Source organism: Syngnathus typhle, linkage group LG7, assembly GCF_033458585.1.
Source record: "Syngnathus typhle isolate RoL2023-S1 ecotype Sweden linkage group LG7, RoL_Styp_1.0, whole genome shotgun sequence".
NCBI lineage: Eukaryota > Metazoa > Chordata > Actinopteri > Syngnathiformes > Syngnathidae > Syngnathus > Syngnathus typhle.
Window position 1 is genome coordinate 10,223,021 of NC_083744.1, and position 26,747 is coordinate 10,249,767.

At 41.5% G+C, this 26,747-nt stretch overlaps 1 protein-coding gene across 1 annotated transcript in view; it reads left to right on the plus strand.

The window, feature by feature from the left end:
- Positions 1 to 1,796: 1,796 nt before the first annotated feature.
- abtb2b (ankyrin repeat and BTB (POZ) domain containing 2b) overlaps positions 1,797 to 26,747 on the plus strand; it is a 32,277-nt gene continuing 7,326 nt past the window's right edge. Inside the window, exons 1-3 of the mRNA XM_061282895.1 lie at positions 1,797 to 3,175; positions 21,485 to 21,634; positions 23,702 to 23,912. Of these exons, the coding sequence (XP_061138879.1) occupies positions 2,284 to 3,175; positions 21,485 to 21,634; positions 23,702 to 23,912 (1,253 nt within the window). The 5' untranslated portion in view covers positions 1,797 to 2,283. The remainder of the gene's footprint in view (positions 3,176 to 21,484; positions 21,635 to 23,701; positions 23,913 to 26,747) is intronic.

The following is a 26,747-nucleotide window of genomic DNA, read 5'->3' on the forward strand; positions in this document are numbered from 1 at the left end:
CATCATTTTCTGTGTGAGTTTTCTTTTTTAGAACTAGGGTGCCTCGGCGGTGCACTGGTTAGCACGTCCGCCTCACAATTAGGAGGGTGCCAGTTCGATTCCACCTCCTACCCTCCCTGTGTGGCGTTTGCATGTTCTGCCCGTGCCCGCGCGGGTTTTCTCCGGACACTCCAGTTTCGTATCACATCCCAAGAACAGGCCGATTGAGCATTCCAAATTGGCCCTAGGCGTGCGTGCGAGTGCTGATGGTTGTTTGTCTCTGTGTGCCCTGCGATTGGCTGGCAACCGGTTCAGGGTGTCCCCCGCCTACTGCCCGATGGCTGCTGGGATATCTCCAGCACGCCCGCGACCCCCGTGGGGACAAGCAGTATACAAAATGGATGGATGGATGGATGGATGGATGCATGATCTTTGGTCTTTACGCCGTTCAACGTCACTATGTATGTATCCCACATCTATTCACAAGGGGGCGATCAATTCACATACGCAAGTCCTGGGCTACCTTGCCTCACACTTTAAGAATTGAGCAACATGGGGAAATTATGAAAACATTTAAAACAACGTCACCAACAACTCTATAGCACCATAGCAACGACGTGCACACAAACTCCTGACATCATTTTGTGGCGCAATAAGTTATTTCAAACAGTCATGTTGCAATTTGCCTTAGAAACTATTTTATGGGTGTTTTCAAATAATTATATTACATATCTACTGTAAAATCATGCTTATGTTTAGTTGAGGTTTAAAAAGATACGTTTTATAATTACAAAAGTTGGACTGTGTTATTCCCAATTTGATTTATATCATTGTTTATCACAACCACTGGTGCATGAAAAATAATTCACAGAGAAGGTCATGTGTGCTGGTAATTGTGTGATGTAAAATTTCATCATTTTCACACTTAGAAATTATTGGACCCCATGCCGCATGACATGACACAAGTGATGGCCTCACAAGAGTAACGTGTTGTCTGGATGAGGCAAGGTTAACCCCCTGTAATGACCGCAGAGGCTTTTGCACTTCCTCTCTTTTTATCACGGCCTTTGACTCAAACCGAAAATGGAACTGATTCACACTTTTCTCGGGAATTGTATTGTGCATAATGTTTTGCTGTGATGATTGATTGCAGCAACATAAAGTACAAAAAACAAAATAGCCATTGTCACCTCCAGTTGTAGTCAGCAGCATGCATGTTAATGCTCTGCTCACACTTCATGCCGAAAGGCACAATCTGCTTATGAGTGTTAGCTTTTTTGATACACCTCGTTTTAGAGCAAATGAGCTGAAATACCGGAAACTCATGTGATAAAGTAACAAATAGGATTTCAACCTCAAGTGAACTAAATGAGGCATGTTTGCAGTTCTCTGAAGAATACCACACATGTAAACAAATTACTTATTTGATTGCCTCTTCAGTGACATTTTATAGCAATTCTAAAGTTGCATTTATCATGCACATAAAGAAAAATCCTTTAATGTTTTAATGAGTCGAAGGGAAGAGATGAGTAGAAAGGAAGGCCAGCTGATTCTCCATCAAAAAGAACTTGTCTGTTCATTTCAGCTACAGGAATTGGGTTCTGTCATATAAAACTGTTAACAGAAGTTGGCTCTTTTTTTTAAAACAATCGTAATTTGTTGCAAGTTGGTAATTGAGAAAAGACACATGAAGGTCCAGCACAGAAGTATGCGCTTAATGAATGGCAACGTTTACACGGTCTGATTGGCTTCCTCTCGTTTGGCCGTCTCCTGATTGGTCAGTTACTTCCGTGTTGTCATTCTCCGGTAGCCCCGCCCCGCCTACGAACCCACGAGCAGTTGTTGGGTCTCTCTCGCAGTCGCACTCCCACACACGTCATTCTGAAAGCAGGCAGGCAAGACGATCTAAGACGATTTTTTGTCGGATTTGTCGAGGGAGATTTTTTCCCCCCTTTTCTCTTTTTTTAGGTGTGGAGTTCAAAAAGATAGGGAGCGCTTCAGCACCGCAACGCTCGTTGGAGGAAAGTTGAAAGCTCTGCGTTGCCTGCAGAAAGGTGAGTCGGGAATTGCATCTCCCCGACTTGCAAGTTGGAAATGGACAACCTTCCTCGCATTTCTTCCTAATTCGATCATTAATGCCCTCTGTCGTGTGGCGTTGTGAAATTTGTTGAGTGGCTTGTCTGACAAATGATGTGCGGTGGAACCAGTTTATCCAGCTCCGCTGGGAGTTTCAAGGTGGTTTGACTTCAGGTGAAGCCCCACGGACGAGTGCTGCTTTCTGAAAAAAAGATTAACGGAGACATCATGGCTGGAGTGAGTAGTGCGCACATCAAAACCCTGGAGGATCTGACTTTGGACTCGGGCTATGGAGCCGGGGACTCATGCAAATCCCTCAGCCTGTCCTCCTCCAAATCGAACTCCCAGGCCTTCATGACAACCCCTCATAGGGGCAACTGGTGGTACTATTCGGGCTCCATGAATAGCAGAAACAACAGCTGGGACACAGTCAACACAGTCCTTCCTGAGGACCCGGAGGACATATTCTCCAAATGTCCCCGCTTGCCTGATCTGGAGGAGTTCCCTTGGACAGAAGACGAGGTGTCTCAGATACTGCGCAAAGTGTCTGAGAGTGGCACTACGAAGGCTGGCCACGCACCTGTGTTCACTTCGGAGGCTGTACGGCGGTTGTCCGTCCTGCTCCGAAAGGCTCTCATCCGCATCTCGAGGGAGGCCCAGCGGCTGAGCGTCATGCACTGCCGCTGCACACGCTTCGAGGTGCAGAGCGCCATGAGACTGGTGCTCAGTTGGGCTCTGGCCGACTACTGCGTCTCGGCCACCGTCAAAGCCATCTCCATGTACAGCATGAGTGCCGGCGAGATGCTGAGAAAGGGAAAGTCGGCCCGCTGCGGCCTGTCCTTCTCCGTGGGTCGCTTCTTCCGCTGGATGGTGGACACTCGCATATCTGTTCGTATCCACGAGTATGCCGCGATATGCCTGACCGCCTGCATGGAAGCTCTGGTGGAAGAGATTGCTGCCCGGGTGCTCATGTCCGAACGGGGTCACCTTGGGCCAGATTCGGGGTCACCGTGTGCCGCGGTGAGCGCAGAGACCTTGGAGGGGGTGGTGAACAACGAAGCGGAGCTGTGGGGACTTCTCCAGCACTATGAGCACCTGATCTGTGGGAAGAATGCAAGCGGTAAGTTCCTTCAAGTGAATGAATGGAAGCCTTCAGTGTGTGTTGCTGTGTGATGACTTCCAACATCCACCTAATGTTTTCCTCTCACACCGTTTCCCTTCAGTTGTGCTCACCACTTTCCACTCGTTCACCTTCCAATGCGTGTGGAAACACTTAAATTAGGTCTTTGCTCTGGATACAATAGCAGCCCTTTGTGTGAGACATTTGATGGATTGTTTCTAATTTGACCCGACAGAATAGGAAAATAACAGTGCTAGAACAAAGGAAGTATTTTTCTTTCATAGGAAGTCCCGTGAGAAGAAACGGCAGGTCTTTGTGCCTTGCCTGTAGGGTCAATTTGACTGTATTGTAGTTGTTTTTGCGCTTCTCCCTTCAGTTCTGATGTCACACACCCTTGCTGCGCGGGTATGAGTTTTCTCTGTTCACACTCCCTCTCATCCCGCACAGCAAACAGTTTTTTTTTGGTTTTATTTTAGCAGGGTTGCTAATTTCACTCCCCCGAGTCAAATTATGCTTCAATTGAAATATTCAGTTTCAAAGTCACTGTCATTTTAATATATTGTTTATTAAATCTACAGGTGCTTTAAAGAAATATTCCAATGATCTTAACTCATAAAGAAGTTAGGATTCCTATAATGACTATATTAAAGTACTCCTTTGATAACAAAGAACTTTTCACGGAAATGGGGACGTGCAATGTTTCAATCAAGTTGACTTTCATTCTAAACTGTCATTCGAGTGTAAAATGAATACGTACATACCTGCTGGCATTGAATGTCTGGATTATTTAAAGACAAATATATCGTTGACAGTGAATGTGCAAAATATAATGTGTGATAGAGGGAGACAGAGTGATGACCTCAAAATGGGTCTTTTCACATTTGAGCAAACCAGCTGATTTTACAATGTACCATACCAATGTTCTCTTACTATTGATGTATGTTGTTTAACATATTGTATCAAACGACAATATAATCGGAGCAGCCAGACAGATGTATCACAACATTGTATGACATCTCGTACAATCTGCTAGGACATGACGTTACATACTCTGCTGTTCCTGTATAACTTTCTCAGGCTGGTTTTTGTTTTATTTATTTTTTATTAATCACTAGCCTATGACTTTGGTCCCATATTTGGTCCCTACTAGTTAGACCTACTATGCAATTTGACTTAGTTCTCTTTTCTTGATGCTTTGGGTAACCTGATGATGAGTCAGTTCAGTCTTTCTTTGTGGCCTACTACTAGGTCAGTGGGGCAGCATTTTTTTTTTTTTTTTCGATTTCAATACAATGGCCTTTTGTTGTGTCCTGCTTAGCCCAACGCAGTTAAACAAATGCTGGGGAAGCTAGACACGGGCTTAGTGGATGCATACAGGACACAGGGGGAGGGACATTTTCCTAGAGCAAGCTCTTTCTGTAGGCCTGCAATTAGAAGATGCTATCTGTAAAGAGCATCTTTTAGTGTAAGTATGCATGCTATCCATGTGAGAGTAGGAAGTAGCTTAACTCTCATTGCCCAATCGATTGTCTATAAACTATATTCTGCTGCCACTCAGTCATGCCCCACAAACTTCTACACATGCATATTTGTTTCATCAGTGTTTAGTGCGGTAAGTAATTATTATTTAATCACCGGCTAAGTTAAACAGTAGCCTCGTTATTCAGCATTTAGGCAGATGTATTTTGGTTGGGTTTGGATGAACCTATTTTGGTAGGTTCAGTGATGTGTGCACGTACATGTGTGTGTGTGCGTGTGTCTGTGTCCACATATGTTATAACAACAGACCATTATTCTGACCACCCCAGCTTTTTATAGGTCCACGACTGGGTTCTTCAAGCCACATTCCCTTCTACCACCTTACCACCTGACACCCCACACCCTTCCAGTCAGACGTCAGCCAGCCCCTTTCTTCTCCTGCTCTTGCTGATGTTCCCACAACAGTCATGACTTAAAAAAGCAAATACCTCCTTTTTGGCCTTCAACATGATAATTCATGAATGGGAGGGGATAGGCTGCTGATCACTGGGAAGGCCACATTCAGAAAAAAAATCCTCCTCCCTTGCTCTTGATTTCTCTTCATTTCGCCAACTGGTTCTCAGGCACAAGCTCACATCTGGAAGTCCTTAAGAAAGCAATGACTTGCAAGGGCTCCAATAACAATTCTGAAAACTTCCTTCTTGCTTCTCGTGTACTTGGTTCTGTCTTCTTCTTTTGTATTCATTGCGTTCACATCCACAAATATTTCATCTTTAACTGTTTATTTCTTCTTGTCTACAGGGAGTGCATTAGAGGAACTTGTTTGGGATGTGCCAGGATCGTATTCATTGCTCATGCATGCGCTGGTTGTACACACGTCGACCCTGAACTTGTTTAGTCTGCCTTTTATCAGCATTCAAATGGCTCCACAGCACAGTTTGAACTCATTGTGCAGCACCATTGTAGTGAAGAATCCATTTGACATTCAGTTCTCCCCAAATGCATAAACAAGCTCTTTCTGCCTTAGCATTTCCTCAGAGCACTATGGGGCATTTTGCGATGGAACTAGCTTCACCAATGGACAGTAGAAAGGGGAATCATTGATCTTTGTGATTGTACAAACATCTAGTAAACTCCTTATTGGCTGTAAACAGTCTTCCGTTTGCATATTTTGTACTGTCGCCTACAGTTGATAGTATTACCATGTCCATGTCATGAGTTTTCATCAGCAAAAAGGACAGAATATCATAAATGTTAGATCCCGCTACAGCTGGAGCAAAAATTCACTTACTCTCTTGATTTATACATGTGTTTACTCTTTGGAATGGAATTATAAATACTGTCAGTACTGTTGCAAAACACAACGAGTGCGGCTGGTTAGGTCTCCACTTTAGTTTTAGCCAGCTTACACGGAGAAGTATTTTCACCAGTGTCACGTCACTCAGAAACAAGCATGATTATGCAAAGGTTTGCATTTCAAATCTAATCAACTAGCAAATTTTATGACAATAGACAATATTGAAGGCAAAGAAGCACTCATTTTTGCAGATTTAGGCTTCTACACTTGCCTTGTTTACACTCATTTACTCTGCACACAACAGACTAGTTGTATATCAAATTAAAAGGTGATTTCAACTGGCAACTGCAACTGCACTGCCACTGCCCCCCGCCATGAGCCAGTTCTCCACCTGTGGGAGGCTCCGATGTGTGTGTGCGTTTGGTCTCACTGTTTTTGAGGCAGAACCTAACTGAAAGGGAGAACTGTATTAATAGCATGCGACATTGACCCAGATAAATAAACTTTGATTTGGTTCGGTAATGACAAAAAATATTTCTACTTCAGATTTTTAAACATAGTCAAAAGGCATGGAATTGGGAGCACAGGATAGCTTTGTGTATGTTGCGCTATTCTCCAAAGTATGTATTTAGCCCAGAAGGCGGCGTGGGAACCGTGTGGAGAAACAGGCAGGGAGAACATCCCAGCACTGTGGTTGCACAGATGGGGAAACCAGCACTCTGAAAATACACTGCCCTACTCTGCACATCTGGAATAAGGATCATATGCAGTTTTGGAAAACTTGCCATGGCTTTTATATCACGCTGACATAAATGTTGTATGATGCATGCGTATCCAACGTGTTTCAAATTTGACAGAACAACAATCTAGTTTTTGGATTGAACGCACACGTTGCGAGGCATGTAGCTTTAAGTGAATAATAAGAGGTTGATCGTCCTAAATTACAGAAGTTTATGAGTCTGTGTATGGTCAGGCTCTTGTGTTGGATATGTTTCTAAGTAACATAGCCACCAGCAGACTGATGGTGCATGTCATTGTTAGCTCTGGCCTCCAGTCTGGGCCCAGCTGTAACAACACACACTCATTGGATTGCTCTTTTGCACATATTGTGCTCATATGTGGGTCTTTGTGTGGCTTCAGACTATTCTTGGAAGACAGAGAAAGCCTTCACAGATAGAACACCACACTATAGCAGAACGGATGACAATAACGTGGATTCAGGAATGGTCACTTAGCTCATCACGAGAGTAGTTATTTTATCTCGCAAAGTCATTCTAAATCTTTACTGTGATGTTTTGCTGTGATCTCGAGGAAATGTCCGTCTTGTTTTGGATGACGTTACGCTCCTTCCAAACACATTTCAGCGAAATGAGTCATGGTTCGCAACATAGTTTACAGTAAATCACTACCAGGCCGGAAGAATAAAGCTGACACTGACAGATACAGAAAAGCGATGCACTCAAATAGAGGAACAGAAATAGTGGGATCAGTCTCAGAAGCGTCCTTAGATATACATCTTGATTAAGCCCTTCATGACAAATTCTTGGATGACAGTTAGCTGAGTTTTATTCTGTGCAGCCCACATTGGTTTTGGGCTTCCTTTTTCTTGTTTAAATTGGAAACTGCGCAGCCAGGGTGCATTACCACAGCATCCTGGCTATGGCTCGTGAGGCAATCCGTCCAGCCCTGTGGAATGAATTTTCTGCCTGGCTAGATAATAGGGAAACAGGGTTAACTTAGAAGCAGGCGGTTAGAGGGTGACCGGGAGACTGCAACGCTTCATGCACCTGTGTTGTCATCTGGATTGCTCATAATAACTGCAAACGAGACTCGGTCACAGGAAACCATTAAGTGTCAGAGGTTAGCGGTTGTGGCGTTCACAGTGGGCAAAAGGTTTTGCAGTGCTTAAAAAAAAAAATGCTGCATCCTTTCTATGATTTCACGCATTTAGCCTGTGACGACATTTCTATCCTTCATGCTTAACTTATAAAATTTCACAATGCTGGGTAGAGCAGCTGCAGCATGTCAAATATTCTATAATTACATTTTGAACATGACATTTTTAAAGTCACAGTATTACCATCTGTGTTACACCACAGTATAACAAAACATGCACTTTTCATCCACTCCTTTTTGGAGGGCATCTCTACAAAGTTCAGGCCAAATCAGTAATCACAGTAACGTAAAAACTGTCCAATGAGTACTTCTTTGGATCATAGTAACCTCAGTTGGCACATCTTGACACCTTATTTCTTAATGCATGCATCAATAAATATAGCTGGCAATGTTGAAAAAGGTCAAATGTGTAATATGCCAGGGTTACGTATTCACTTAAAAGTCTGGGCACAATGTGTAAGGAACCAATCCAGTGGGAGAAATACAGAAATTTTACCTCTCATCCAGTCATGAATGTTATCTTAGAACCTGTCAGAGTGACAGCAACACCCAGTCATTTTCCTCAGAGATGGCTTCTTCTGCTTAGAGGGGTGTGGTTCATCTGTCTACTTCCATTTAGTTTCGTTTTTTAATGGCAACAATAACCACATTCACTTTTTTAAACATCCATTTCAAATTTAAAAAACTAGCAATGCAGTATTGTCTTATACCACCAGAAAACAAAAGCCAACGTCAGTCATCGTGGTTTCATTGGCCTTAGCCTGCAAGCTTCTGTGGATCTGCAAACCGGAAGTCGGTTATAGTCAATGCAGATCCCGTTAACTATATAAACAGATCATTTGATCGGACGAAAGGGAAGTGGAGGGGTTGGGTGGGGGGTGGCACAGAGTTTATAGTTTAAGTGGAAACACATTTGTCTGACCCAGAATTGGATGTAATAACCCCTGTGCTCTCTCGTGAAATCTGTTGGAGTCATACTGGCTTTGCTATAAGAAGCTGTGGCGACAGGATACATTTCAAGGAGAGATGCAGCAGTGACTCCATATTATTCTATCCAGGTTGGATTTATGCATCTTTGTGTGTGCTGTGGTCACTCGCATGAGTTGCATCCAATACTATAAAGGGCCCACATTTCTGGACTTTCATCAGCCAAGTGGGAGAAGTGATTTCTTTACCAATTACCTTATTTTCTTTTTAAAGATGTTTGCAATAGAGAGCTTTTGTGGTGCTGTCGGTCAGAGACTTCTTTGTTCAGTGGAACCAGGGAGTCAGTGTGCTAAGGCCGAACAACTCAGATGTGTTGCACTGCTAAAGTAAACACACTCCTCTGTAGCAGCACTGTTCCACACATGGCCCACTCCTTTTCCCATTACATGAACTAACATTCATTAGCATATTCCCATATACACACAGGGGTAAGCATACGCTGAAAATGATATCATTCGATTGTATTATTTGGTTTTCAGATATGAATCTTTTTTTCCCTACTATTAAAATAGACATATTAGACAAGATATGTTAAAGGAAACCATGGAAGCGTTCAAAGTGGAGTAAACCAAATGTTTCGCTGTGGAAGGCAAATTTGGAAATGGCTGATGAAAAGTACAACATCTTTTCTTTTTTTTTTTATTCTAGGGAAGTAGAGCTGGTTAGAGATGATCCATTTGGTATACCTGCTGAGTAATGTGTGGAATGATTGCAAGTTGTAGTAATAGCTTGTTTACATGAAGATTAAAGGCCATTTTCTCCGTATCTGAAAATGCTTGCAAATTGATTTTCCACAAGATTTGGGAAAGAGATTCTGGGAAAGGAAAACACAAACAAGTAGGCAGATGAGTCCCACACTTGTTGGTAGATATGACAATAGGCAAAGTGTAGGTAAGTTAAGGTACATTTGTATGTACACAATTTCTCATGTATTTCAGTCATCACTACCTTTGGCATTTCTAGTGTGTGATTTTTTTTTCTTGCAGCTACTGTATTATTTGTCTTTATTATGAATGTGGTCTGTCTTCGTGACAAGGTCCAAATAATGGTCCAAGATAAAAGACCAAAATAAAAATGTCCATCTTGAGTTTAATGAAGTGTGGCATGATTGTTTTTGTTAAACAGCTTTTATGGTACTATATTATAGTACATGTATACAGTATAATTTACAATTTGGTATTTGCAGTGGCATACATTGTTGTTGTTCATAATCGTTATTCTAAGAAGTACTTATATTGCCTCGTGTCCCAATGCATAGATCTAGTTTTAAAACTAAACACACATTTTGACCTTAGAGCTGGATCATCCTGTACAATTTCTCATGCCAGATAAGGCTCAAGGGGACATATAAGGACATTGCAGCTCTCATTTTTCTAAGCATTTTCCCCCACAGCATTCCAACCTTGTAATGCAACCTTGTGGATCAAACAGATGCAATGTCACTTAAGGAACTCGCCGTGCCACGATGAGATCTTTACTAAAATATTTCGTTATTTACAATATTGTTGTCTCTTCTTGCTCACCGTTACTATTTCAATCACATACACAGTGAAATCTATTTGTTTTGAAAATGCAAGTATCTGTAACAGCATGCCTAAGTGGTTTGTTTTTAATTCTATTTGTTACATGAGTTCTAATCTTGACTAGCCAATTCCCGTTCTAGTTCTGAGTATTAATACTCCTCTCTGACTAGCGACTCACATGAGAATGCAGTAACCTGGTCCTACCCGTATTGCAATTGTTCTCGTGTTGTGCTTTTCCCAAATTGGTTTCCCATAATTGTGTTCATGCGCCATACTGCAAACCAGTAACACTTCTTGGAAACGTCACCTGTTGGGCCAAAGTCACAGTGTAATTAAAAGAGCCACAGCATCGCACACAACACAATTAAACCAAAACCATGTACGGTACAGTAAAACGTTCCTGAATTTCGTTGTGGTTAGTGGAGGGAAGCAGCACATTTCAAGCACCTGCATGTGGAGACCATATGTGGCCACAGAAAAACAGACGTGACAGCCTCAGCCAAAAGCCCACGTCATTTTGCTGATGTGCTCTGCTCTGCACATCCACCTCTTGTGGTCAACATTCTGAAACCAAAATAAACGCATGATTACCAAATGATGATCGTATTTTAGAGAAAGTTAGCAACACACATGTTAAGATGGGTGGTGGAACTAATAATTACAGTATAATGTGATTTTAGGGGGGAATTTCTTTAAAGTGAATTGAATTTCATTGTCTGGTCTTTGTGTGCTGCGCATAACTGTTTTTATTATTTTCCATTGAAAACATAAAAGCTTATAGTCCTCTTCTTGTCTTCTGTGTCACTGTAATGTGTGACCACAAGTTTGAAATGGTGTGTTTTAACCAGCTCTTTGTGTTGTTATTGAGTATTTTCAGATGTGGGTGGCCACATTTAATATCTCTCTGGCAAAATCTACACATTGAGATGAGATGGGTGGAAGGACATGCTTGAAATAGTGCAGTACTGGCGGTTCGGTGTGTGATGGAATTTCCCACAGTTGAAAGGATGCCTTGTTTATGGGTGTCCAAAGAAAGAGTCATTTTTCTTTTTGGCTTTCTTGTCAGACAGATACATTCATTGTGAAGATGGACCTTTTTTTCCTGGCCGTCTTCGAATTCAAATTTTTGCCTAGGAACTTTTCTATCCCGTATGACAGAAGTAATAATAATAATAATAATTCATTATATTTGTATAGCGCTTTTCAAGAACCCAAAGACGCTTACAGGGAACAATGCAAGAAGTACTTGGATTATTGGTGTTTTAAATTTAAAATTTAATGCAATCTCTAAGTTACATTTAGCAAAGCTTACATCTGACCAAGCGCCACAAAAGGAAAGGATATATTATAATCACAACTCTTTAGAGAAGCAATATTTAAAGCAACAGACCACAAACACATTTTACCGACTATGCAACCGTTGTGTTCTTTTGGGTCACACGTGCATAGTCAATGAAGACCAGCAATTTTCAAAGCAAAAGGAAAGATGCGGTTCCATACAAACACATTTAATTACCCTGCATAACTTAGAGAATGCACAATTTCATAGTCAATGAAAAACATCTTCAGTGGATTCTTCACCAAAACAGTATCTACTGGATGTATTTTTTTTTCCTATTGTGGAAACACTTTACACAGGAAGAATCTGTTCATTATTTAAAAGATTTTTCTGTTATTTTCCTTAGATAATATTTTGCATCTTGCGTCACAAATACTCTCCATTACACATTGACATCAGTTAGGAAAAGCGGGATCAAATTTATTTAGACAGTTCTGTCCTTTCCTATGTTTGATAGGAAGCACCTTTTCATCTCTTGGCCTGATGACATAATCCAATAAATGCGTAAAAGTTAAGAGATTTGACTTTGGGAAGAGGGACCAAGTCAGTGGCTGCAGTGTTGTCTACCGTTATCTCGGAGGACTTTGTGCTGATAGTGTGTCCGACAGAAAAGTGCAGAGGAAGTAAGCGAGACAGCAGTTCAAGTAAGTATAGCTAAAGCCGCCCCTCAATGCTTGTACAGCCTTTTCCACTCCCAAGATAGTGGTCAGCAGCATGTTCACGTGAGGCATCCATTAAAATCGGGTTTTTTTCCCACCTAGTTGCTTCTAGATGTATGTGTAATCTTTTTTTTATTGAGCATGTGTGATCATTATATTCCAGGTGTTGGACATGACGTGACGTGTACATTCCACATAGTGACACCTGTTCACTGTAAATGACTGACCGTGATCTGCTGTTAATGAGGTGTTGTATCAGGACTACCTTTGTATTGACTCGTTCAGAAGGTGCGAAGAACGTACAAGCTTGACAACTTTCTGCTATTACGCAACCCGAAAAACAATTCCATGCTTTGTTCACCATGAGTCGTCAGCTTTTGGGAAGTTCCCCATTGGTTTAATCACAGCTTTCAGATGTTCAGCGCAGCTAAGTTAGTGTTGGCAGGGTAAAGAGGGCAGATGTGTCAGGAGTGTACTGTGGTCAGAAGGGAGGGGAGAGGTCACTCTGGAGGCCATGAATACTAACACCCACCCAACGTATTAACAAAGACCTCAGACAAGCTGGATGTGTGCTGGCCTGTACTCTATTCACTGGTTTCATACAAACATTATCAGTTTGATCTGCTTTCAATTGAAATCTGCTACGATATAGTAGTGTGCAAACTGGATCCATTGTGCTGATGCCAACAGAGAGAGCAAGACCAGCCCATACTTGAAAACTTGAGCAGGTATCTTCCTTGTATCTCTATGTCGTTGTGATAACGTTGAAGCTGTCCTGATGTCTGAATAGACTTAGATAGCACTGCGGGTATCCCCCAAACAATACAATGAGATAGAGACACACTAGCAGGCAAAGGAATTTACCTCGTCAATATACTATCAGCATTTTAACAGGCCTTTTTCCAGGATGTAGGTGGACACGCTCTGTTCCTCAGCCTCAATACACTTTCTGTTGTTAGTGACAAAGAGAATTGGGGAAGCCACTATTCCTGATTATCACAATGCCTGAATTGAAAGTTTGCATCCCCACTCCCTTGCTAAAAGGAACTGACTATAATAGAGACTGTTTCACTTGTCTTGACCTTGTGAAAACATCCCTCAGCACCATCACTCTGCTCCCTGTCCGCCCTCCTCCTGTTATTTCCTTCTACAATGTGCTGCTGTTTTTTTCTTTGGTCAGAGCATGTCTTGAAATGTCATCATTTCCCGCTGAGGGAACACTAGGGCAAGGTTTAACCATGTGCTCTGTCTCCACAATACTAACGGATGATCCAACAATCAATTGATAACCCAGATCAAGATATAAATCATCCGTTGTCTCTTCCTGAAGGCCATAGCAGATACCAATGTTGCTCCTTTTAGAAGCAGATACTGTATTATCTACTCCAGCACTCAATTAATACCTATAAGTGGTTATCATGTGACGTAACAAACAGGCAGCCAAGAATCCTAAAAAGGCAGAGTAAAGTTGTGAACCTGCCTTGAGGTTCTTGGCTCTAGTAGATTTCTGCTCTTGAAGCCTATAATTACACCAACTGGTGATGGGAGCTAAAAGAGAGGTCAGCGATTTGCTGGCTCGTGCAACTAGGTCACGTCTATTCATGCACAGACGTGCATTCCCTCCATTTTTTTGTGTGTTTATGTTGTTTGGGAAATTGCTCTTTCAGTCTTAATATCAAATCAATTGCAGGAGTCTTTTTTCCAAGCTGTTGTTCCCATTCTTCTGTTTTCTCTCGAGTTGATCTTGCTAGACTCTGCCAGGCCTCCAGTGGCCAAGGCTCAGCCATAGACTTCCGGCACAGGGCTGCTGCTGGAAGGCTCTTACGCAGCTGGGGAAGGCATCATTATCCACAAGCACAGCCTGTTTTTAGATATACACTGTAATCTCTGGGTGCTTGTTGTAAGGACAGCTGCAGGGTCTATTGGAGCAATGACGGAGAACTTTAACAGGTAAGGCTCCTCATGATCACTCAGTGCTTTTTCTGGAAATCGCTAGACTGTAAAGGCTAAAGGGGCAAATGGGAGAGAAGGGAAGCTACAAAATGGGATAACTTGGAATGCAATTGAATGAAATTTCCAATGGAGCATCCCCTAGAGTTACATTGCTTCATCTTGGAAAGTTGACAAGAGCCAGAATAAAAAGAAGTAAATACATAAATAAATCATAAAAATAAATAATGAACAAATTCTGCCCCACTGTGTTAGGGTGTGGTGATGACTACAACACATGCTCAGCCGTCATCATCACGCCCGGACAGGGGCAAAGAGTGGAAGAATGAAAACACACTTGTCACTCGATGTGTTGTTTGTACAGGAATCATGTGACCGTGTGCAAGAATAGTCCTTCTCCCCGATCTGCTACACGTACACACACAAAAACGCAGCACTCCTTGAATGGGCATCTTCTGGGTTGCGTGCTTCCTCTGGGTAGGGTAGAGCTTTGTGTGTTCAAGTCAAGTCACTAGGCCTCTTTTACTAACAATGCATATGGTGGTTAGTGCAGTCATGTTTACAGTACTGTTCAAAGATCTGTAAACGTTTCCATGTTCCCTCATTCTGAGTTCAATTAAGTGATGTGTGGCCATGATCGATCAGCACTTCCCTCTCTAGCTTTAATTATTTCTGCACAGGGTGGGCTTGACAATACACAATGCGGCCTCTCTACGATGCATGTCCGTGTGCCAGGGCATGTATTTCTTTGTTTTTGAAAGAGCTTTACTCTCAGCAGCAATTATTTAACCACCGTGGCTTTGGCGAGCACTGTGGGAAATACTGGTCCAAGCAAATTGACTGGGTCTTTCCCCATATTCAGGAAGAAATGCATTAACACAAAAATATACAGAGTTCTCCTCTTTTGAAGGCCAAATGGTTTGGCATTCTGAGCAATTCTTGAAGAGCTAAACAATTCTGGCTTTGGAGTTAAAATAAACATGAAAAGAGAGAGAAAACACACATGGAGATAGGTTGCAGTGAAGGTGTCATCTGCCCTCCTTGACTGTTGCCAAGATACTTTCTCGCTTCTAAAACTATGACTATTGATTCATAATTGCTATAGCTACCGCATTGTAAACATGCATTTAGGCAGTCAGTACTTTCAACAAGCAGAGTACATCCGACGGAATGTTTTTGAGAGCCATCTCCTACATGCCAAGTCAGCACGGAAGGCCATCAGGGTCCTCAAGATACATTTTTGCTGGCGGGCACTTCTCTCCTTTGTGCCTTTGTTGTTTCAGCGCTGTCTTCCTTCTCTTTCATTGTGCTTCACAAGCAAGTCCAGACATTCTCATTTCCACAGGAAGCTCAATGGAGATATATGTAGTAATAATTTTACTAGTCTGGCTCCAGCTGAACACTTAAATGTTTTTGCAACCGCTAATAGCCCATTTGTGTGTTTGTATTATTCATAGTACAAATGATGGATAAACAAGTTAACCAGGAGTTTTTTTCCTTAGATGTTGAATGATGAATCAATTAAAGGACAGCTTTCCCTCTATCCGTTTAATTTGTTTTCTCTCTCATTCATTTCAGTGTCGCAGGGAAGCTGGGGCCTACTGCCTGGAAGGGGGGTTAATACATGGACAGACTCACAGTCAATAACGGGGCTGACAGACATTTTCCAACACCACTGCAACTTTGCTGTGCTGTTTTAGTACGGATGTTCTGTGAGGCAATTGGGCTTTGTTAACATTTTAGTGCGTGTGATAAGTTTAAGTAATCAACACATGCCTCCATTCTCTCAGTATAGGCTCCCATAAATGTTTTTTTGCTGTGTTCAATGTGACGCTTTTAGGGGCAACATGGGACAAATCTGCTTAGAGCACAGTCCTTTTTAGCAGGCTCCTTTTGTTGCTTGGAAACACCCCCCTTCTGGTTGTGTGTGTGTGTTGTATGGATAGGGTATGTGAGAGGGTCAGGGGGTGAGCTCTAAACCAACCCCCCTGGGTGTCAGATGGGTGTTGCAGTCTGTTGAATGAGGGGCAGTATACTTATTACATACATACTACCCCTCCTATACACAAGCATGTCACTCACTGGCTACTCTCTCCCTGACAAACACACACTGATGAGAGTTGTACATTGCTGTCAGTAGCCAGCCACACTGACACGTCCACATGATTTGTGCATTGGATGACACCTTAGTGACCAGTGCATAAGTAGGGTACCTTTTTGTGCCTGAGTATGGGTGGTCCGTTTATTTATAACCACTTTTGTGGCTTTTTACACATTTCACCAGTGGCGTTGATTTCCACATCAATTGTCCTGGGTACCCTGCCCACCCTCTCCAGCTAACTAATGACTTATGTGCTTCTTCCCCTTATATTCTGTGCTTTCTTTATTTCACAGTGCACAATGATTTTATTAACAATGGCATTAGGATGGTAAGTTTGGCCCCATTTGTTATAGCAGCCCAAAAAATAAACACCACTTTTCTACTAGGTACAATTCTGAAGTAGAAGTGATTCCAAATGTTATTTTGGGCAAACAGCAGGCAAAAAAAGAAAATAGGTATTTGAAAAAGGTGAGTCCGAATCCTTACACAGGACCCTTTGGCCCCCACTAACCCCAGTAGTAGTTTCTTTTCCTAATTTGACTCAGTGGGTTCTACGTCATGATTTCGCTTTCTACAGTGCCCAACATGGAATGTTAATCAGCAGAAAGCTGCTTTACATTTGTAACAACGATTTTGGAAGTTTGAAACATCAAAATCTAAAAGTCTCTGCATCAAAAATGGCTCATTGCTTTTTGGGAACTATTAGCTGAAGACCTGAGTTGGCTATACCTGACTGTAAGGGAGAAAGGATTGATTGTGATAGATTTTTGTGAACTGGTTTGCCCGAGTACAGAAATAAACAGCACGAACAGCACCTGCCTTACCACTGCTGAATTTCAAGGAAGCGAGAACAAGAAATAGATGAAAATAGAATCTGATTCAATGAGGGTGCCGTGTTTATGTGTTGATGATCAGGCTGAGAAAGAGTGGATCACTGACAGAATGGGAACAATTTGTTCAAACTCAATTATGCTCTTTGTGCCTACCCCACGGTCTATAAAGAGATGAATAAAGCTTGTTGTTGAAAGATAGGCATACAATGCATACAACTCTTGTGGCCAGAAATGTTTATTCTTTAAGTCGTCTTAAAAAAAAGACACACGTACGGTAATTTAATTTTCTTGTCAATTATTTTCTTTTTTAATGATATTTGTATTTGTCAAGCTCAGCTCTTGGCAGCATTGTAGATAGACGATACCATGTAACCATTGGATTATGAGAGTGGGTTTGAATTTGAACATGTATGCACTTTTGCAACTGCAGTGTGGTTGTAATAGCCACCATCCGTTGGCACAAGAGGAAACCATCCTTCATAACGATGGTGTATTTTTATCCACATTTCTCAGACAATAAACTAGCGAAACCTATAAAACTCTTTAACCCAATGATGGTGCTATGCTGTTTCTTGGTGCTCCATGTGAAGTGGCATCACACATGGAAACAGGGAGTCTTGAATAAGACCAGATAGCCACAGGCACCACAGTTGGCCTGGAATGTAAACTGTATAAAACATGATTAGAGAGAAAAAAGAAGGGGACAGAGAAGTCTGGAAGAAAGAAGTACAAAGTAGGAGCTTGAGGAAGGGATTTGGAAGTCATGTTTAGGATTAGGGTTAGGGTTGCTGAGGAGCTTATATGATATTTTTCAGGACTGTGGGAAAACCAAAGCCAGGCATGGCAAATCCAATCTCATCCTGCATGTGCGCATGTGAGCATTTTCAAAACATGCATTTCTTTCACGATAATCAAATTAAGGAACCCCTTATTTTTCAACTTGCTGTTAATTTATAGCAGTCAGTGATCCACAATGTGAGTAGGTGTCCCAACATTTGGACAAGCCTCCTTCTTCACAGCTGATAAGGTTACTTGTGTTTTGAACTCCAGCTGTGCACAGCCTCTGACCCCATGACCCATGTCACCAGAGGTGTCTGGGTGCATTGTGCAGACCCTAAATCATCATTATCATCATTGTAAGACATTTGCATGGGTGCTTGTACATGACAAGAAGGTGCTTGGCATCCCAATCCAAATTGTACGGTAATTCAATACATGACTGCTTTTCTGTATCCAGAAAGAGAGCTTTGGTTGTGTGGATGTGCTTACTTTTAAAACGGATGATTATTTTTAGCCCAAACACTAATAGACCACGTAGGCTCCCTAAATGCCCCTCTGTCCCATTTGAAGTCTGTTTAGATAAGGATCATAAGGACCCACCAGGCCAAGCAAACATTTTTTTTTTCAACCCTACATGATGAATCCTTGTATTTACAACCGATGAAGCCAAACGAACAGTCCTACTTCACAGTTCCCACATTGAACATACCTCCATTTGTTTACACTTGAAATGTGCCTCCAGTAAACGGTTTATGAGAGGACACACTGATAACACAGTGGTATGGATATAACTGGAAGTGTGTAAAACAGGTGGGTGGAGCCTTTACCGATGGGAAAACTCAAGCGTGTGTGTTTGTGTGTGTATTTTCTCATGCGAAGCACCAAGGATGTCAGGTGATGGTGGGTTCAAAGTAAATCAACTAACAGCCTTTGTAAACATTGTACCACTGAGGGATTTTCCATTCGTGAACATCATCCTCCTTTCGCACAGGAGCAAGCTTAAAGCCTCCTTGTGCTAAATAACTGCTCCATTGGCGCTAGGGGAAGTGACTTTGAAGCCTCCTTTTCCTGGCTCTCTGATCCACCCTGTAGTGAATGAAGAGGCTGTTTGGGTTTGAAAGACAGTTGTGTGTTTGTATACAAACGGACAAAAATATGCACGCGACATTCTTTGGACAAAGCTAACCTTATCTTTTTTTATGATTAATATTCACACAGTCCTTGCACTAGACAAAACAATTTAGCACACACAAGAATGTACAGTACTTTCTTCAGAGCTGAGCTGAACATACATGAAATCAAACAGCCAAGGTCTGAATGAAAGAAAATAAAATTCACTTTGAAATTTTAGCTGTTAATTTGACAGAACTCCTCAACTTGTGTTGCTTTACACCATTTGGAGTTCAAAGTTTGTCTTGGCAAAACATTTGGCTGAATCAAAACATTGTGTTTCGGTCGTAGTCTGTAAAGTTTGTTCGAGCTGTGAGTGACAGCTTGGCTGAAATACAATGTTTTTCGGAGATACGTAGTTCGATGGCTGGAGAATACCACAAACTTGTGGTCTGTTTGAGCTTTGATTTGTAGCCATGATTCATTCCCACATGGCATTTTGAGGTTGAACCTCAATAATTAAACAATAATAACCGCAGAAGGTTTCCCCTGCATCACCAGTTTCACTGTGTTGTGTGCTATCGTTTCTGTTTGTTGATACTCATAAAGAGAGTCTCTGCTTGAGTCGTAAACTCCTGTCAGGTCAAGATGACTCTGCTTTAGTGGTAAAACAAGGGTGGGACTGTGGAAACTTTTGAGAATGTGATGGTAGGCCCCCACGCTAGTACTTTATTTTAGTATCCGGGATCTATTACAATACAGTGTAAAATCTCAATCAAAAAACTTTAGAACCTTGAATATTCTTTGCATTTGCAAGATTAATTAATTAACTTGTCATTGTCTGCTCATGAACATCTTTGCATACTCATGCAGACATCCAAGATCACATTTTACTTCCACCCATTTAAATGAGAGACAATCGCCAATAATTATTTCTGTCTTAATGCTAAGTCATCTTGATCGATAAATACACAACATAAACATAAATAAAGGGAAGTAGTGTCTGTGTTGCATCAGCATTAATCTAATTGAATTAGTCTGGAACTAAAAGCACAGACAATTAAAAAAGCATTTTAGAAAGGTAGAGGCTATAGAAAGGTGTGCTTGTTGTTTAACTCCAAAAAATAAAACATTTCAGTAACAAACAAGAAGTATAAACATTCACAGTATTTGGAGTTTTGTCCACAGAAGTTTTTTTTGTATGGCCTTGACTGTAGTAAGAGCACTCTATGAGAGACAGGCTTTGCCTTTGTTTTGGAATGGGGAGTCAGCACATATACGTACGTGCTGGATTGTGCATGGAAAGTGTGAGAAAGAGGCACACATGCACACGCACACACACACACACACACACACACACACACACACAGAGCTGAAGTAACACGTCTGTGGGAGACCTCATTCCAATAGTCAGCATTACTCCCACAGGATTAAATTCAGACTTTACACCATCTGCTGTATCAGATCGGCAACATTTTGTTTTTTATCCATCCTTTGCGATTGGCTGGGAAGTCTAAATTTGCCAATCTGTTAACAAGGTCATTGATTGGCTACACAAAATGAGATATAATAGCCGCAGTGTTTGCCAGGTTTGCATTTACCTGTGGTGGGCTGACAAATGAAGTTTGGTCGCTGCTTATAGATTTTAATGCCATCTGTCAATATGTAACAGTTGTGCCTGATTAAGCAATTTTTGTACCGTTTTAAATCACTTCATAGGGAAAGCTGCCATTAGTATAATTTAATACAGATACTTTTTAGGTTGGTAGTGCATACTCCACAAAGTACGTTTTAAAACAATGCATAAGCTTACATTGCGTACAGTTCCTTTGCTGGGTAGAGGATAAGAGCATCTTAAGTGTTTGATATGAGAAGGTAATCCCCTAATAAGACAAACCCTTATTTCAGCATATCCATACAGCCTAGTATTATAATTAATTTGGTCTTGTTCCACTTCCATCAATGCTATTACGTATAAACTCTTGAGAACCAGTCCTTTCCCACCATCGGCTCACAGTATTAAATGTTCAAGGATTTGTAAGTATTACAATTTGATCTGTGTCTAAAGGTCATTGTTGTGATTAATAACATGTTTGAAACCTATATTGTCTTTTAAAAAGAAACTGCAAATCTTACACATTCCTTTGCATATATTAGTTTACTTTGTGCGGATCTTAAAGTTAACAAAACGTTTGAACGAGTGTGCTAAGATGTTGGTCGGTTTGTTTCCTTTAGTGCCTCAGTAAATACCAATAACAGTTGTTCTTTTGGGAAAATGCTAAGATTTGATTGTTTTTCTCAAAAGTATATACATACCCATCATGAATTTCTTTTCTTCTTCTTTTTTTTGCGTAGGTGTTTTGTCACTGCCGGCCCATTTCAGTCCCTACACAGAGAATCATCAAACGTCTGTTGACAGCAGGGAAGATGCCTATGCCCAACTGGAGCTCAGAACGCTGGAACAGTCACTGCTTGCTACCTGTGTGGGCAGCATCTCGGAACTCAGTAAGTCATGTCTACTTAACACACTGATTTTCTTAGAGGTTAAACGTAGGTAGACCTGTTATTGCAAAGAGGTACAAATGTGACCTGCTATTTTATGTGTCTTAAATACTGAAAATTGGGTTGATGGAATAGTGGGGACAGATTGTGCACATACTTGGGAGAATTAATGTTTTGGTCTCGGGTAAAAAAAATGGAAAGGTTGTTGTGAAAGGAAGAGAGCAATCGGGTCATAGAGATCAGCGTTGGTGCGAGTGCAGGTTAGGTTTCCCCACCCAAACAAGGTAACACTTTGCCAATTGTTCCTAAAGCACAAGGCCACGTTCATACACCATCATCGTTAACTGGACATTAAGAAAGTCTACACACGCTTTGCAACACACAGTCTTTCTCCCACTTTCTCAGTGGGCTCTTTGTGCCACACCGCTCTGAGCAGGGCTGGCATGCTTCACACCCTTTCGTGCCCACACACACAAACAGGCACACACACAGGTAATGTGTTCACTGATACTTGTGTACACAACCAACATGCACGGGGGGCTTGCCACTGTAATCGGAGCCTGAGGAGACCATCCAGACACAGGAGTATCTGTATTAGACTGCGCAGTCCTCTTGGATCTTTACAGTGGGTCCAGTCGGCCAGCCGTTAAAAAAGCACACTTAAACAAGACGGACTCTAGATGACAGGATTCCGGATTTAATCCAGACATGAACTGAACCGCTTATGTTTGAATATTATGCCTAAAAAATAAGATATTTTGAAAACACTATATAGTTCTACTAGTGAGTACTACACACACCAATTATGTTCCAAGACGTATAATGAATTTAGAAAAAATAAATCACAGAAGTCAGTTTACAGGGTCTTTAAAGTAAAAAAAAATCTCAGACCAAGTCCAGAATGCACTTTTTGTAATTATGGGGGGGGCTTGATAGATTTTCTAAATCGACTGTTGAACACTTTATATTATTTTATCCCCCAGTAACCCCACAGACGTCTAGAAAGAATCTAAAAAGTAATCTAAGAATGAAATACACCATTCTGTATGCATTTGACCTTTGACAGCTAGTTTAGGCCCCTGGGCACAAAGGAGGCTGTAAAGCTCTCCATCTTGGGTACAATTCTGAAGAAACCTCCTGGGTCAAATGCTGTTAGTGGTTAACACAAAGGAGGCCCTTCAGCTTGAAGTGTGGGCTGTTTAAGAAGGGCTAACCCTATCTAACCCAAACCCTTTAATGTGCCCATAAGAACCCCCAAAACCCCCACCCTGCTCATACTAATCCGGTTAGAAATTAGCCCCGCGGTAATCATACTAAATGAGCGCTATATTATACCAAGATCAAATTGGCCTATTTTATTCACCCTTGTTCTCTCCCCCCCAGCAGCCCCCTCCTCATCGCCTTCCTTTGATGGCTGATAGTCTAGCCACTGCTCTTTTCATCTGATATGCATGCAAAAGCTCTCCAGGATAACAGCATCTCAAGCCCCGAAATTAAGACTTTTGCAGTTGTAGTTGCTTGTATAAAGTTACACCCGAGTGGATAAGTTGCTTTTTATTGCCGAGACTGCCAACTCGATGCGCACTTCAAGTATGAGCTCATTAAAACACTGTTTACCATTTCAGTTGTTTTGAGCGATACTATTTCACGTTCATTTTGTCAGTGATCCAGAAGTAATTTACAGTAATTACAGTATAAAGGGAATGCAGTGGTTCTATACTATCATGTCGGAGTGGATAAGCACTTTGTTGGTGCTGCTTATCTGTCACAGTATTGATAAAAGATAAGCGACAATTTATCCTTGCCGCCTGGCTGTGCTTACCGCTAATGACGCCACTAAAGACAGATACCGCTAAAGGCAAAGTGTGGTGAGAGAGTAATAAGGGCAAGAATGTTAAATGTACATAAGTGGTTAAGGAAAAGGGGAATGCCCGTTAGATTGGAAACCCACAAGGTTTACTCATATATCAAGTATCTGCTCCTGCCATGTCTGTTCGTATAGATGCTGAACAATTACACTGGAGACAGTAAATGCAAATCATGTCAACATGCCGATTTTGTCTTTTCCAGGTGACTTGGTATCTCGTGCAATGCACCACATGCAGCGTCTGAGCTCAGTGCGTCCGGGGCTCAGTCCAGCTCGCCATTCACGCCCACAGCAGTGTGTGTCCTGGTCGCCTGACGCCCTCCACACCATCTACTACTTCCTGCGCTGCCCGCAAATGGAGTCCATGGAGAATCCTAATTTAGATCCCCCGCGTATGGCACTAAGCAAAGAGAGGTGAACACTTTAGTTTGTTAACAAAGTTAGCTCGCAGATAAAATGGATTTCAGACTCTTTTGTTATATTAAGGGCCTCGAATTATGATGGGTTTATTTTGGCTCACATGAATTATTTTAACACAGTTAACCTCTGCCAAAAGAAACCATATTCAAACACATGAAGTGTCATTTAGCTGAAGAATATTCGGTATCACTCCTTTATCAACCCTTGTGTGAAGTTTACATTTTAACAAGTCTTCTCAGGGTCAATAACAGGTAAGAAAGAGCATCCAGTGTTAATGTTGATGTTATAGGTCATCTTATAGGTCAAATTAGGCCAAAAATTTAGTTTGATATAGTTGCGATGATTGTTGTTTGCAGCATTATTGCGTTAATCCTGAGAGGTTATTTTTTTGTGCTATTGTTTTGTAGTTGTAATTTAAACTAGGAAAGTGTGGCTATGTAACATGTCAATCAGTTAAAGTAACTGTACTACTCATAATTGAGAGTGCATCATACAATTATTTACACATGTAGGCATCCAGTACAGCTGTGTGACACACTTCCAAAGTAACTAAAACCATCTCCCACGTGTAAACACTGCCAAACTGCGTCCTATTTTGACATTTGGGAGTGATGTATTTTACTGAGGATGTGCCAAATATGGGATCATCCATCTTAAGTTTTTGTGTTTAAATCAGCTATCACGCTGCTCAGAAAACCAGCTGGCTCCCAGACGTGCAAATACTGATGAGCAAACGCAGTTAGAGAGCTGAGGCACCTCATTTCTGCATCAAGGAAAACAGTCACAAATAAACTCTCTTGCTTCTCCTAACAAGTCTTGAAGCATTTTTAACGTTAGGCGATGTATCATTGCTATACTATTACACTCCGTCTATGATGTTCTTCTAAGAGTAATCATACACCAGATCAGTGTGTAAACTTGACCATTTACAGCCCACGATGGGCCCTGCATGGAGAACTTGGTTCAAACGTAGACTTGAGTGCACTCGGGTTATTTAAGCCAGTACCGCCTGGTGAGTCAAGCATCTGAAGTTTTCCAACATAGCTGAGGAAAATTCATTGCCGAGTGTCAATTTATAGCTTAGCAGGTTGTAGTGAAGAAGGCGCCAAGACTCAGAGCTAATATTTCTGTGTAAACAAGTGGGTGAAAGTTAGTCTATCCTGCTGTTCTCAGTATGTAGCCTGAGCACATTGGGTCAGTCAAGCTCACCTTCAGGGCTATCTGGTTTCACTCTTAACAGGCATCCAGACTTTAATGTTGCAACTACTTTGGATGAAGCTGGGTTTTGCGTTTCAGTCTGTGGGGCACAACCTAGACCTGAGGTCAGATTTGACTTGCAAAATACTAAAGGTTGAGGCAGAGATAGAGATGATTACCGGGACAGGTTTCATGGTTTGGCTTTGCATCCGTCATCAATAAGGGACAACATTAGCAAACTCGGATGCCCTGTGGCCATCAGGAAGACAGACAGTTGTGCGCAAGTGTGCAAATGGCCAACATGTGTTGAGAGGATTCCATTAAAAGTGCTTTGACGTTGATTATGGGGTGCTCTGCAACTTTTCCCCAGAAAACATGGCTTTCTTATCACTCTACACCAGCGACACTATAAGCAAAATGACCACCCACCCCTGTTTCTTAATATAGAAATACCACACCTGCCTTCGAGTCATTTCCCCAGCACTCAGACCATCCCTGCAGGCTCCCAACACCCCCTTCAACCATCCATCTCATACTTATCCTACTCCTGCCACTTGTCTGGTCGTTAACATTACAGCCTGGACGAGCTTTAAATAGCTAAATGAAAGACATTTAAGCCACTAAATGCACCATGTAGGGAAAGTGTATTATCCTCTCCTTTACTTAACAGAAATGGCCTTTAGCAACAGATTGTCACGAAAGACATGCCGTCATTGTTTTGAGAATTGTGACTGCATAAAAACACTTTACATTGCATATTATAAGTAGACAATATAAATGAGAATAAAATCACTGAAACTACCCAATGGTAGTAATGACATTACTTTGGAATAGTTCTGTGTTTGCTATGGCATCTACACAGCAGTGACGCATGATGTAATAAAGTTCCCATGCTTTTTATCTCTACCTTTATTCATTATATGCATTGGGACTCTTCGCGTCTCCCCTAAAGAATGTTGAAGTTGTTAAGAATAACATCCCAGCAGGGGTAATGTAGTTTAGGGAGTCATGATAACATTGTTCAAACAATGATTACATTCTCTGTGACTGCTTAGGTGAACAAAAGCAAATACGAATGACCCTCCTTGTGATGGCCATTGTTTAAATAGACACTAGAAGAGGAAAAGGGAATACAGAGCAGAAGGAACTGATAAAAGATAACAGGACAAGACATGGTCAGTACCTAACGCTATTAGAGCAAGAAGTGTGATGGGAAATGGGGAGAGAAACAGGGCAGCGGTGATAAAGCCAATCAAAATGGTTTGAATGGGTGCATTCCATAGCGCATGTCTAGTGTGTATTCTTCTACTTCTTTGTGATCAAAGCTATTTTCTTCAGCTTTATATCCTTTTTGTCTCTCAGATCTATTCTTATCTATTCTTTGAGTTATTTTTTTGTTGCAGTTGATTCTATTTTCTTTAACCTTGGTGTCTGGTACAGTCATGTGTTTGAATCATCTTAAAAGTTGCATGATAAATGCATGACTATGAGTGTCTGTGTGGGAGGAAACACAAGCTGTAAAAGGCGTGTCAAGGTTCAGGAAAGAGCTGCCAGACACACATACGTCATGTTTGAAGACGCTTTATGAGTTTCTTCGAAATATATCTGAATCATAATAAGTGAGCAAACCCT